The following is a 14659-nucleotide window of genomic DNA, read 5'->3' on the forward strand; positions in this document are numbered from 1 at the left end:
CAGTCCGGCACTTCCCGGTTGGGACGAATTGGCCGGATGTGGCGGCATCTTTGTTGCTTCCTAAGCAAGGGTTTCAATGAGACTGAGCGACGAATTGGTACGTCACGCCGTATTGAAATATCCTTCACTGAAAAGCACCGGTAGAAAGAGCGTAAGTCTTCCAGTAGGATGAATGTCGCCAGTGCTTTACGATGTCGCCATGCCAATGAGATGGTGAAATGGAGGAGGCAGCCCGTTACATGGGTTAGCCCAATGCAACAGCCAAGTAGAGCATAATCATTATCAGTCTATTTTAGTTAGTTTCATATCCCACCATATTTCCATGGTATCCCTCATCCGCGACTTCGTAATTCTAAACGCTCCTTTCCTTGCCGTTACCATTCCGCCACTATGCTCATGCCCGACTAAGGGCTGGGAAAATTAAGTTCACCTAGAGTCAACGCTTAGAACACTTACTCAACTTAGTCTGAAGTTGAGTCCTCCTCCTTCTTTTGCGGGCCAGCTTGTGCTTGCTGCTGCTGCTGCTGCTGCATCTTCTTCATCATTTCCGCAGCTTCAAACGCATATTTACACTTCATTCTCACCGCTGAGCCATATTTGTACATGATAAAAGGAAAAGGCATGCAAACCAAGGTCAAAAAGGCCGGAATAGACGTAGCCCAGTGAATCCCCAGGTTCTCATACATTTGAGTTGTGAATAGCGGAAAGACAGCGCCGACAATGGAACGGAAAATGGCGGCGGCTGCTAGCACAGAAGCTGCGTATATAGTATATGAGTCGATGAGGTAGTTGACAATGGGTAGGATGACCAGGACACAGCCGAATCCGAAGGGTGCCGACAGGACGATTGCGACAGACCAGTGAATGCTAGGATAGTTGGTCCACGCAAAAGCGAACATGCCAATAGGCAGAGCGACAGCGCCAACAATAGCGGGTGGTAGACGCGACTCTGGGGTGGCCTTTTTGGCGAGGAATAGCTTCATGTAACGGCTGTTGTCGAGGATGGCATAGACCAAGCCAATGATAATGCCCACCGCGATTCCCATGAATGCGAGCCCTCCAATTCCCTCATTCCAGCCACGGTCACGGTTGTATACGATAGGCATGGCGCCCATGAACATGTAAACAGTACCGTAGATGATGGCCATGTATAGCGAGGCCACTAATACAATGGGCTCCAGAAAGAGCAAGACCCAAGGACGGATCAGTGCTCGCGCGAAGACTTCAGACGGCTTCTTCTTGCCTTGACTCTTCTCAAGGACACTGATGTAGTGTTTGCCATCAGCCTTGGTTAGTTTATTTGCCCGTCGAATGAGAAGAACCGGTCCGTATGTCTCGGGAATGAAGATAACGCCGAGAATCGCTGCCATCAAGTTCGTGAGCAAGTAAAAATGTGAATGCCAAAGCAGACGAAAGCCTGACATACCTATGGTTCCAATGAGAATGGTGCACACTCCCTGCACCCATCTCCATCCAGCGCCCTGAGAAATGAAGCCGCCAATGACGGGACCGAGGATGGGACCGAGGAACGGCGCTACACAATAGACCGTCATGGCAAGACCCCTCCTGGCCGGGGGGAATAGGTCCGCAATAGCCCCCCCAGAGTTGACGAGAGGTGAGCCACCAAACGTGCCAGCAAAAAAGCGCAAAACGACCAGAGTAGCAATGTTCTGACTGCCCGCTGAACCAGCCATGAAAGCTACCATAGCAATGTGGGACACGATCCAAAGGATCTGTCTACCATAAAGTTCAGACCTATGCAAAATATGTAGTAGTCAGCGAAAATATTCTTCACTCTCAGCCCATGGATTTCATTCGACTTTGACACGCACTGTAGAGAAAGCTTCACGTTAGCAACCCTATTCTACGGCTGGACAAGCCGATTGGTACTCACCAAGGGACCCCAAAGAGCTGGGCCAATTGCAAATCCGAGGACAAAGAGCGAAACGCCGACAATGAAGAGCTCGGTGCTGATATTGAATTCTTGGGTAATCTCCATGACCGATACAGAGTATGCTGACGACGCAAATGTCACGGCAAAGACAGAAAGTGTCGCAATGGTGGTGATGAACCATTTTCTAAAGTCGCCCCAGTTCATGGGATTCCCAGGATCGTTTTTTTGAAACTCTACCACATAAGGGTCGTCTGGCGTGCCTGATCCATCGTACGTGTTTGAGTTTTCGATGTCGCTCGCCTCGGACGAACGCTCGGTTTCCTGTGGTTGACTCATTTTCGCCTTTGACTCGAAGGCCAGGAGCTGTCAAAGGAAAAGCCAGCAGGATTTCTACCAGGTACGCAAAGGGAAAAGAAGACTACGGAGTACGGCATTTTGAATTCCTGCGGCGCACCTACCTTGTTTATAAGAATGGAAACTAGAAGGGTTGTGTGTGAGTAAGACCAGCTGCATCGCAGCTGTATGGAATCGGCTTACCGGACGGAAAGCAGTTTGATTGGCTATTATGAACGTTTGCGCGTGGCTTTGCTGACATATAAGTAGTGCGCTGAACGGTAAGTGACATGGCCAGTGCCTGCATCCAGTTATTGTCTCTACTCCACAAACTCCGTACTAGTCCGTATCTAGTCCAGTCTTATGGCTAGTTCGGGTGTGGCAGCCAACAGGACGCCTTTCCGCTGCGGGGCAGGCAAAGTCGGACGGAGCAGCGAATGATTGGCAAAAAGTTATAAGGGACATCAGGTTCCCGAGTCTTAACCCCCCATCTACTAGTCTGACTCGTCTGACTCGTCTGACTCTTACTGCTGTGCATCTTTGCTTTGTTCGTCTCTCATTTATATGCCGTATTACGACGGTGGAACCTCGCGGGCAACACTATCCGAGAAGGTGACATGAGCCCGACTCGTCAAGCTCAAGGCCATCAACAAGGTGGTCTTGGTCTTGGTCTTAGTTTATCGCAGTCAGTCCGCAGGCCGCGATTGAGGATCTCAAATGCATGCCACGCGTGCCGCCTCAGAAAAGTTAAATGCGATGGAAGTCGTACTGGTAACTTTTCCAAGTTCCTTGCCTTCCCCGTCGGCTACCACAACAATCCTTGCTTTTCCGTCGGCTAACACAACCCTCCTTGCCTTCCCGTCGGCTACTGCGATTTGCCGTTCCGCCCCCCCCTGCTTTCTCCTTGCTTGCTTTATCCTCGACACTAATTTGGTCCCGACTGACTCCTGGCTTTGTTGTGGAGACTAATGTTTCGGCATCTCTTCTACTTTGGTAGCATGTGCTAGGTATCAAGGAGGAGAAAAGGCAGTCCCTGTCAAGGTGTCGGAGTCTTCTTCATTTGCCCAGTTGGCAGGGCTGGCATCCAAACGCAGACGCCTCGAACTAGCGCCCTTGCCCCGCGCCTCGGCCACACCACCATCACAGCCACGAATAGCCTCGATTGAGACGCCATTGACGCCAAGCACCGAAAAAACCGTGCCAATCAGTGTGCCAAACTCGGGATCGGAGCCTGAGGTGGAACGAGACCAAGACCAAGATCAAGACCCTGAACAGAATCGTGCCTTTTACACAGCGCATGGTCGGTTTGCCGGTCAAGTAGCCGCCGCAATAGATATCAGGGCAGGGTTTGCCCCAGCTGCCACTTGCAACCTCGTCCCGTTTGTAAACGCACCGCTATTTGGAGATGTAGACCTTCATACTCCTTATCGCGTCCTCAACTTTGCTACCGAACTACCTCCTCGTTTGTACGCTGACAAACTGGTGGGCATTTACTGGCAATATGTTGATCCTATGGAGCCTATATTGGATCGTGTCCGTTTCTTCCGCGACTATGACGCATACTACGCTAAACCTGGCGCACCTCTCGGTACGGATCGCGATATCTGTCTCAGTATATTCAATATTGTCTTCGCGCTAGCCGTTCAGAGACAGGAGTTCTTAGCCATGGAGAAGCGTGACGACGAGGCGAACCGATACTTCCAGCATGCCTGGGCACTTTTACGACCGGAAGTGGTCCTTTGGCAACCCGGATCTCTCGAACTCGTTCAGTGTCTGATGCTGATGAATCGTTATCTTCACTGTACAAATAATCAACAACAGACGTGGATGACAGCTGGCCTGGCGATTCGCATCGCTCAGAGCATATGCTGCCACCTTCCAGAGTCCACTTCTTCAAACACAGAAACCTTGCAAGATCAACAGCTAAGACACAAAGTATGGAGGAGCTGTGTCGCACTCGATAGGTAGGTGAAAGTTAAAGCAAGAAACAATAATATTTTGGTCTGACAAACCGATCTCAGATGCGTATCCTGGTCGTTGGGCAGGACATCAGCGCCCCCTTTAAATCCCATCCCAGGCCGGGCCGGGCTCACGTCCGCGACCGAATATAACGACCAGAAAAGTAGGCACTCTCAGGAGGTGTCGCGCGAGCTGGAACTCTTCGAAATTGGAAGCCAAATACAAATCGCGCAGACGCAAACGCGCAACGCGGTGGCCGCCAAGCTGGGTCTGCCGCGTCTGTATCAGCAGGACGAGTACCACGCTGTGGCAGTGCAATTAGATACAAGTCTCAACACATGGGAGAGCAACCTTCCCACCGACTGGCAGTTGCAGAATCTACACATGGTCGGCGATAGGGCGATTCGAGCAGAGCGATATCTCCTTCATCTTCGGTAAGTCCAATGAGGACAGTCAAGCAAACATGGATGGAAACCTTCGCGAACCCTCTGAATAGTCTCTGTTCTTTTTTTTCTCTCCCCACTTATCCAACCACTCACACAGTTTGCTACACAACCGAATCTTCCTGTGTCGACCGCTCCTCGCACGCTACTACTCGATGAGAACCCAATCACCCACTTCGCCCACAAGACAGACACCATGTGGTCTAAGTGACCGCCTACTCAAAGAATGCGCCGTACTGTGCGTAGAGGCCTCGCAGAAAGTAGCATCGTTGGTCCAAGAGACCCTTGAACCGAACGAGCCGTTTGGCCTTCTTCCCTGGTGGTGCCGCGTCTATTACCTCCACATTGCGGGCGTCAATTTCTTGGCCGCCATGTTTTCACCAGACTTGTACACCGAGTCAGTATCACAATCATGGCAAAGTGTCCTGGCGTCACTCCGATCGCACCAGCACCTGAGCATATATGTGCAACATTGCATGCGAACGTTTGAAACGCTTTCCGCGAGAATCTTGCAGACGCGCAATCCGAAAGCAGATGAGGGCGGCAATGTTTCCACGGAAGAGGATGCTTGCAATTTCTTCATGGAAGAGTTGGTGCCGCCTGACGTGACTTTTGATTTTGACAATTTCTTGTTCGGTACGGAAGATTTCATTGACCTACAGCGGTATTGAACTCGTTACTTGTAAATAGCTGCCTAAGTGCTTGTGTAAATACGCCCCCGTCTGAACTGAATGTAATGGAGTTACGCCCAGGAGTTAGACTTACTTTATGCTTGATTGAAATAGATATCTATATTCTCGCAGGAAAGAAAATCCGGAAACATGATATTTTTCGCCACAAGCCTTCAGGTCTAATGACCCTGAAAAGTGAATTGTCACATGGTAGACGCAATGGATGTCTTTCACGCGATAGCTAATGACGAAATAGCCTCAGCAAGAAATGCTCCTCTAAGTGCTCCTGTAAGCTCCTTTATAACGGCCTCGAACCTTCATTTTCCAAAAGTCATCAACCAGCGGACCAGATTTTGGGCGTCTGCTTTCCGTTGGCAGAATTGTCGGCTTTAATTCGTTCTAATGAATAGAAACCTCGGAACACCTATTGATACCCAACATCACTACTGCACAACCTTCTGGCTTGTGTCGAACCCGCTAAATGCTTGCCATTTAGGCCCCCTGAGGGTTTCTCGTCTCGCGTCTCTTTGTCATCCCAATAGGACCAGCGGACACCCCAAACGATCGATAGCATCCCATCTCCAAACCATCAGTCGCAACAGATGGAGAATTTCAGGCTAAGACCTCGTTTCAAATAAGTGCTCGAGTCGGACGACTAGTGGCGCTGAGAATTCTTTGGAAGTACTGCAGCCACTTTGCGATATGATCATTGATGACCTCGATCTCTTGATTCTAAGCCAAGTCATTACTGGTCCATTACACGGGTTGCGACCACCCAAGCCGATATTTTAACGCCATGAGCAGATACATCAACTTGCCGTCGCGAGTCAATTTCAGTGTGCATCTGGATAAAAGGACATCATGTCTGCCACATGTGGCTGAGACCCAACGTGCCAACCTAGCTTCACACCGGTGTCAAGGATGTCATGAACACCAGAACTAGACATGATCCTTGGCTTCAACATCAGAGCATTTTCCGAACAGCAGCTGGAAGATAGCAGCGTTTCCGCTGGTGCCAGACCATCGAAGCAGTCTAGCAATGGATACTGCAAACGCTATCCCTCGCCTCAATGTTGGCACATAACATCGCACTTTGGCGTTTCCGCCACAGGACTTTCTATCGAATTTTCAAGAGCGTTCAGCACAGCAAAAAAAAAAAAAAAGGAGCAATTACAGTTAATCATAACTATGGAAGGGTGCCTAACACTACGTGCGGAAATATGTTACGTCACTGGTTGCAAAAAAACAATCCGAGTGGTTTCGGTATTTACCTCAGCAAGCTTGGAAATTCGCAGAGCAGGGTGAGAGCATTCTTGCAAGGTGGTGCGTCAGGCTTTTGGTTTTGATGATCAGAATACCGATAGATCTCTACTAAGGTCCAGCCCAGGTTCAGTAGCACCTGCGCAGTGCCTGAGAGAGCGAGATTGCCCCTTAAAACAGCTTTCCTCACACAAATTTTCGGTAACGACTTTAACACATTCTAAGCTCAAGTATGTACATATTATTGACATAATAATAGGACTCTATGCCGCCACAAACTCAACATGAACACTCTTGTCAACAACATCAGCCGCCAACTTTGTGAGACTCGGGCTCTGCATGATATTGAAAATGGACAGCTCAGCACCAGCCTGACTGAATAGCATGTTGCGCACTTCAACCGCCACAAGCGAGTCAATTCCCTGTTGCGAGGGCGATTCACTCAAATCAATGTCCTCGGCAGGCACCAAGAACATGTCTGCCAACATGTCAGCCAGAGCGGCTCCGACGACGTGGATGGCTTCGTCGCGTTTGGCGCAGGAGCCCATCCTGGTCGCGAGTGAATCAGAGCCTGGCTCTTCCAACCCCTGGGATGACTCGGCTGGTTGTCGGTACTTGAGCGGCATGAGGCGCATGTCGCGGCCCAGGTCCCCGTCTACATCCCAGTGAGAGCCGGGACCAGAGTTTATGCCACCTACGACGAACTGAGCATCATGCGGATGAAGGATGGCCCACTCGAGGGAGGCGAGGACGTGATGCTCGTCAATGACTCGTCTGCCTGCTTTGACGAGGGCTTTGCGGAGTGTTTCGGCTGCGTCCGCCTGGGCCACGTAGCCCACCCCGTTTACTACGGAGAGGTCGATGGAGACAGCAGGGAGTCGGCAGTGCTTTACGCGCCAATGGGCCAGGGCGTCTTCGTATGCACCGGCTGCTGAGTAGGCTGCTTGGCTCGCGTAGCCGAGGATTCCGTTGATGGACGAGAACAAGACGAAGAAGTCCAGGTCGCCCGGCAGGTTGAATTGGTTGTGGAGGTTCCAGGCGCCTGCGACCTTGCTTCGCGTTGTGTAGTGGTAGTCGTCGAGCGTCATCTTTTCCACGAACGAGTCCTACATTCGCTGTCAGCTGACAAGTACAAGTACATGATGACATGGGGTGGAGTCATGAGCATAAGTCAGCACCCCCAACACCCTTCCCCCCTCCTACACCTGTCTGCTTCACTTACCTGCAGCACAAAAGCAGCGTGAATGACTCCGCGAATAGGCGGCAAACCTTCTTCTCCACACGTATCAATCGCTGACGCCAAGTCATCTTCGTTGGCCACATCGCAGCTGATTGGCAAGACGTGGTCGCACCCAGCTTCGAGAAGCTCCTTGGCCAATGCGCCTGTCTTATCGCTCTTTGCCGCGCTGCGTGACAGGAGAACAATGTTCCTCGCTCCTCGCGAGACCAGCCAATGAGCGACCGATTGGCCTAATCCGCCGTTGCCGCCTACAATGAGGTACGACGCGTCTGGAGAAAGACTGGCAGACGCGACGCGCGGCATCACCGGCACCTTTGACTCTGCATCGACAGTCAAAACCACCTTGCCGACCTTGAGTTGACTTTGCGGCAAACGAGCTACGTCGGTCATGGCACTTATCGCATAGGTTTTGATGGGATGAGCAGGCTTCACGGATCTTGCCTGCACAAGGCTCATTGACTCTTCAAGACAGTAGTGGACATGAGCTTTTCTGTGCTCCAGCAGGACGGCGAGATCAACAGCCGAAAAGGAGATGGAGCGGGCAAACGGCTTCATCTCAAGACTGCTGTTCCTTTCCAAGTCCTGCCCGCCAATATCGATAAAGTGGCCTAGTGGCGCGACCAGGTTGAAGGTGGCCTGCAGCAGAGAACCGGTCAACGAGTTGAGCGCAACATCGACTCCTCTGCTCTGGGTAGCCGCTAGAGTAGCGGATACGAATGAGGCGTCTTGACTGCTGAAGATGGCATCGGAAGGAATTCCATATCTTTCCTCGACAATATGGCGCTCTTCCGCGCTTGCAACCGTGGCGTATACTTTCGCCCCGAGGCTCTGTGCAATGCTGACGGCGGCTTGACCAACATGACCGGCTGCGGAATGGACCAAGATTGATTGGCTCTGGCGCAATCGAGCAGTCTCAACAAGTGCGTGATACGCAGTCAGGAAGGCTATAGGAAGTGACGCAGCTTCTTCGAAGCTGAATCCGTCTGGCATGTGAGCTGTCGAGCTCCATTCCGCGACTGCGCGGCTAGGGAATGATGACTGCATCGAAATGGAAATAACACGGTCGCCGATGGAGAAACCTTTGGCGGCTGCTTCGCTACCGATGCGAGTCACGATGCCTGCGGTTTCAAATCCCAATCCAGATGCGTGGTCATCAGCTGAGCGCAGGCTGACACCGTGCGCCTTGGGTTCAATCTCAATGAAGTTGGGGGGGAGAATGTCAAGGAAGCCTTCGGCGTGGAGATCGTCCCCAAAGGCGTTTAAATCCGAGTGCCAGCGCAGGGGTCGATCCGGCTGATTCAGTAACTGGTTCAGTGGTTGTTCAGGCTCCCTGAGCTTGGAAAACGGCTGAGAAATCCTCTGGTTCTTGGTAAAATCGTGACGCAGCCGCGGCACAAGGATCATGCCGTCTCTCTCTGCAAACTCAAACTCTGTCCCGGTTCTCTCAGTAGGAGATGCACCCTCGGACGGCACGCCGAACGCATTACGAAGCACTTCAGCGATAGCAGAAACACCAGCTTCGGACCACAACTGGCCCTTGGGATCCAGATCAAGCGTCAGAAACTTTCTACCAAAATACTCGTTGCGGAGAGCACGAACGAACCCGGGAGCTAGACCGAGGTCTGGTCGCTCGCAGTCGACGGCTCCGCCTCGAGTCACCCAGAGGAGTCCTTTGGAGCCGGTTGCCATGGCTCGAATGCCGTCCAAGGACGCCGAGTCAAGTTCGTACAAGATTGGTTCGTCAACTTCCCCTATAAAAATGCTGATCTTGTCGGCATACCATTGAGCTGTGGCGGATGAGCATTCCAGCTCCTGCACAATTGGCAGTTTATCCCCAGCGTTGCGTACACACGCTGCGATGCTCTCCCTCAAATTCTTCAGCCACTCCGGCGAAGGCGGACTGGCTTTGCGAGATGTGACGATGACGAACTTTTCCGGTTCGACTCGCACTTGCAATGCCAGGGGCTGTGTCGCTGTTGATAAAATGGTGACTGAGGTAGAAGCGGCATGTTGGAGCTCTAGGTCGATACCCGTAAAGCCGTTTTCACGCAGATGTTGGTCCAGCTGATCAGGCTTGTCTTCTGTCAGCAACACGGCCCCGTCTGGCTTGAGTAGGCCACGAATGTTGTGCAACACGGCGGAAATATTTGTTGCACCGTGAAGAAGGTGGGAAGCAATCACGACATCGTAGGAGGCAGTAAAACCCTGCGAGACAGGGTCATGCTCAATGTCGAGAGAATCGAAAGAAAGGATATCATTCCACGGTGAGAGATCTTCTCGCAAAGCCTCTGAAAAGTTTGACATTTTGCCTGTCACCTGGTACAGGGAAGCGTTTGGACCTCCGAACTGAGCCGTTCCCAAGGCTTCAAGAGCCCGACGAGTTGTAGCACCACTACCAGCACCGACTTGAAGAATGCGAGCACGCGGGTTCTTGTGCACCAAATGACGGAGGAGCCCTGCGAGCTGCCATTCTGTACCAGGGTCATCCTTGAAGCTCAATTCCGCCTTGATGGTGGACAACGTTGCCGGCACTTTGATGGAAAGATCCAGGGACCAGTCGACCTTGTTGCACAGCTCTGTTTCCCACGTTTGGGCACGCTGAGACGACAAGCTGCGACCGAGGGACTGGTACAAGAACTCCCTCATGTGAAGCACAACTTCTCCGTCGTCCTCATTCGAAACCAAAACATCGGCCGCCATGCCATTGACATTGTCCCATAGAAGTGAAGAATGGGTATTGAACCTATGCCCTGCCTTGTTGCTGATGTTGGCTGATATCCAAAACTCGCCCACAGACCTAGGGACCTTGGCGGCCACTTCTCGAGCTGCGGCTCCCGGGACTGCAGAATATGGAGCTGTAATAACAGAGTCTAAAGTGACAGGATGGATAACGTGGTCGCGAGCAAGGTCATTTGGTACAGCAGTATCGGCGATGCTCATGATGACCTGGCTGCGACTCTCGGACCCCGATTGGATAATACTCTTCATATTCTGGAACATGGGACCATGGGCGATTCCAAGAGCGCTCAGGTTGGAAAATAAATCTGTGGGAAATATGTGACGCGTGTAGCCCTTGATATCGCCATGTTGTGTTTTCGGTATTATCGCAGCCCCGATAGAGGAGCCCTTGATCTCGATGGAAATCAGTCCCTTGGCATGCTGCGTCCACCGATTATCTTTCGTGACTGTCCAAACCTCAAAGTGTTTCCACCCTTGGGAACCAATGTCTTTGATGTTGACGGGGCGGAGACAAGTCTGCATTTCAATACCATCCGCACTCTCTTCAATCATAAGAGCTTGCAAAAAATCAACGTTTCTCAAGCGATAACCAGCGATCTTTTCAGCATCGGCAGTCAAATTCAACTTGGACATTTGTCTGACGGCTTCAATGGCCAATGAAATGTAACCAGCGGCAGGGTAGACAATATTCGACTGAATGGCATGATCCCTGGCCCACGGTGACTCGGAAATACGGAGGGTATGTCGCCAAGCTGGTGCCTCTGGGTTGCACCCATCCAGAAGCGAGCCAAGAAGGTCATGCGGCGGCTGAGATCTCTCACGAAGTGCTCTGTTGAATCGAGGTTCAACCCAGTGCTTGACCTGGTGGTTCCAAGGATAAGGAGGCAGGTCAGTAACAATTTCCACGTGCCGGTCTCTGCCGTAAGGGAAATTCACGGCGCTCAAGTCGACGGGGTAACCTTGTTGCAGTAGGTTAGCCGCGAGCGCTCTCATGCTCTCCCTAGCATTAGTGTTGCGGACAAGGCTTCCAAAGTATGGGAGTTTGACATGCGCGAATTCGGGGAGACACAGAATCTGCTGGATAGGGCCTCCCAGCGCCGTGTGAGGGCCAATTTCGACGATCACATCGACGTTGCTGGCCCCAGACGCTGCTTCGCCGAGGACCATATCGGTAAAAGCGGAAACAAACTGCACGGGTTGCATCAAGCTCTTAACCCAATGTTTCGGGTGCCCGATTTGCGAGAAACTAGTCACGCGCCCTCCTGTAACCGGAGACGAGAACGCAATGGCCTTCTTTTGCGAAACATCATCATTTCCCTTGGCTTGGTGGATGCGGTCGAGTGCTTCGACATAGACCTCGGCAATGGGAGACATGTGGTGCGAGTGCCATGCCGTTTCGACCTTTAGCCTGCGCGCAAAAACCCCGTCTGCGGTGGCGAGCTGTTCTAGCTCCATGACGGCGTCAAGATCTCCAGCAACTGTGATGCTGGATGGACTATTTATACAAGCGACCACTGCCTTGCCCCCTGATGTAAGTCTCTCCAGGTATGCTTCGGTTTCTTGCAGCCCAAGGCCAACGGCAATCATGCCGCCTGGCACTGGGCCCTTTAGATTGTCATCTGAAGCAAGGACCGCGCGGTAGTATGAGTAAGCCATGGCTGCTCGGTAGCTAAGTGCCCCGACAGTATAGGCTGCAGCAATCTCGCCGCTCGAATGGCTTGTAACGGCCACGGGAGCAATGCCCCAGTCCCGAAGTAAATGAACCAAGGATATCTGCACAGCGACGCAAATAGGCGTGCTCAGACCTACTTGGTTGATGCGACTGTCATGGGCCTCCCGCAGCAGCTCTGCTAGCAACGACCACTTTGCGCCAAACTCTCTGAGGTAGCCCTCAGCAACTTGCAAGGACTCTCTGTAAACGGGGTACGAGTTGATGAGCTCCCTGCCCATGGCGTGCCACTGCGCACCCTGGCCTGTGAAGACCATGCCGATTCTTGGCTGTCGTGAGCTACGTACTGGTTTAAACTTTGGGGATTCAAGACTCTCCATGACGGAACCGAGGCCCTGCGTAATAGAGACTGGTTGTGCTGCTACCCAGGGGAACTGAGTTCGACGCTGACCCAGTGTGTAAGCCAGACTTTGTAGAAACCGTCGCTCATCCGCTACTCGCTGCGTCTTGAGCTTCAGATACTCGCCTAGGTTGGCAACTAGCCTTTGACAAGCCTGCTCATCCTTGCCGCTCAAGACTAGAACGACAGATTCGTCGGACTCTTCGCCCTTGTTTTCTTGGTAAGCCGGAGACCCGTTGACAACGCTCGGCATCCACGACGAGACATTCTCAATGATGATGTGGGCGTTGGCTCCTCCGTATCCAAAGTTGTTGATTGATGCGCGGCGCACCGGAGCGGACGGCCATTTTTCCAAGGTCCTGACGATCCTGAGGTTCCATTCGTCCAAGGCAAACTTCGGGTTGGGCTTCTCAAAATTGATGGACGGTGGTATTACGCCCCGCTCCAGTGCCAAGACGGTTTTGATAATGCTGGCCAGTCCACTCGCCGCTTCGGTGTGTCCGAGGTTTGTCTTGACGGAGCCGACGAGCAGCGGATCACGACGGGCTGCAAAGACTGTCGCGATAGCTCGAGCCTCGACGGTATCCCCAGCTTGTGTGCCGGTGCCGTGGGCCTCGAAATATTGCGTGTCGCGGGGGTCAAGGCCGGCTTTGCGGTAGCAGGCTCGGACCAGCTCCTGTTGTGCCTCCAGGCTGGGCGTTGTGATTGTTTCCGTTTTGCCGTCCTGGTTCAGCATGGATTCCCGTATAACGGCGCGAACGGGGTCGCCCGCTTCCAGCGCGTCCTTTAAGCGCTTAATGACAATCGTGGCAACGCCTTCGCCGCGCCCGTACCCACTGGCTCTTGCATCAAAGGCATAAGACTTTCCGTCTCCGGACAAGAACCTGCGCGCTGTTAGCGTTTTCACTGTTACCCGAGATGAGAAACTCACCCTGAAGATGCCAGCGCCTTGAACATGTCTGGGTTTAGCGTCAGGTTTGCGCCGCCGACGATGGACATGTCTGCCTCGCCCGTCCTCAAGCTCTGTATCGCTTGATGCATTGCCACCATGCCCGAGGAGCAGGCAGTTTCTATGGTCATGCTAGCTCCGCGCAAGTCAAAAAAATGCGATATGCGATTCGACATCATTGGCACGCCGGTGCCGGTGGCCATTAGTCGGGGAAGGTTGTCAGCATCGCGTAGCAGCCCGTCTCTATAGTCATGCACAAAGACGCCAGTGAAGACGGATGTGTTTGAACCAGCAATTTGGGCCATTGGCAAACCGGCTGTCACGTTGCGGACAAACAAGGCGTTAGTTTGCATGTGCTTTGTTTACGGGAATCACGTTTACGCTCACCGTTTTCCAACGCCTCGTACACTGATTCGAGCTGTAATCGGTATTGGGGATCCAGAGACTACGGAACGCGCCTGTCAGAGGGAAAAAGAAGCGCGCAGTCTCACTGGCCGGCGACTCACCGATGCTGTTTCACCAGAATAGCTGAAGAATGCCGCGTCGAAAAGGCCAACATCCTCGGCGATGAAGTGTGCGCCTTTAACGTGTGTCTAGAGTGGAAAGAGTTAGGTTTGCCAATGCTTTCTTTAGCCCGATGCACTCACGGTGTTGAGTCGCTCATTGTTTGGGTGGTAAACCCCTTCTGAACTGAATCTGGACGATGGGAAGGGCGTCCAGCCACTTCGCCCCTCTGCAATCATGCGCCATAGACTTTCAACGTTTGTTGCCTCGGCTGCAAATTTGGAGCTCATGCCAATAATGGCGATTGGCTCTGTAGTCCATCCATCCTTGACGCCGGTGCCAAGGCTGCCCATGTTGTCTTTGTTGAGATGGCAACACAAACAAGACAAAACAGGTTGAAGGCTAAGGGCGGTTTGCTTCCACAAAGTCGTCGTAAATGCCACGCGACAGCATTTTGGGGGGCGGGAATGGGCGAAAAACGGGGGACAGGCGTAGATAAGTGCGGTGCAAATGTCTGGCGTGTCCAGCGTCGTGCGCTCATGTAGCAATGCCTCGCTGAAGGACGATTATGCCGTCGAGCAACACCATTGGCGGAGTG

General features: G+C 52.4%; 3 protein-coding genes across 3 annotated transcripts; 1 reads left to right on the forward strand and 2 right to left on the reverse strand.

The window, feature by feature from the left end:
* Window positions 1-461: 461 nt before the first annotated feature.
* On the reverse strand, window positions 462-2230 carry UV8b_03319 (uncharacterized protein; the record flags this gene model as incomplete). Its single annotated transcript, XM_043140817.1, has 4 exons — window positions 462-1363; window positions 1427-1733; window positions 1796-1831; window positions 1895-2230. The coding sequence occupies 4 exons, from the start codon at window positions 2228-2230 to the stop codon at window positions 462-464; spliced, it is 1581 nt and encodes a 526-aa protein (XP_042996751.1).
* A 714-nt stretch (window positions 2231-2944) lies between these two features.
* On the forward strand, window positions 2945-5300 carry UV8b_03320 (uncharacterized protein; the record flags this gene model as incomplete). The annotated part of the gene is made up of 4 exons (XM_043140818.1): window positions 2945-2998; window positions 3296-4191; window positions 4249-4620; window positions 4730-5300. 4 exons carry the CDS (start codon window positions 2945-2947, stop codon window positions 5298-5300), a joined length of 1893 nt encoding a protein of 630 aa, XP_042996752.1.
* A 1523-nt stretch (window positions 5301-6823) lies between these two features.
* On the reverse strand, window positions 6824-14414 carry UV8b_03321 (uncharacterized protein; the record flags this gene model as incomplete). Its single annotated transcript, XM_043140819.1, has 6 exons — window positions 6824-7666; window positions 7783-13492; window positions 13540-13873; window positions 13945-14002; window positions 14064-14150; window positions 14205-14414. 6 exons carry the CDS (start codon window positions 14412-14414, stop codon window positions 6824-6826), a joined length of 7242 nt encoding a protein of 2413 aa, XP_042996753.1.
* Between the last annotated feature and the right edge of the window lie 245 nt (window positions 14415-14659).

This window comes from Ustilaginoidea virens, chromosome 2 (assembly GCF_000687475.1).
Source record: "Ustilaginoidea virens chromosome 2, complete sequence".
Classification (NCBI taxonomy): domain Eukaryota; kingdom Fungi; phylum Ascomycota; class Sordariomycetes; order Hypocreales; family Clavicipitaceae; genus Ustilaginoidea; species Ustilaginoidea virens.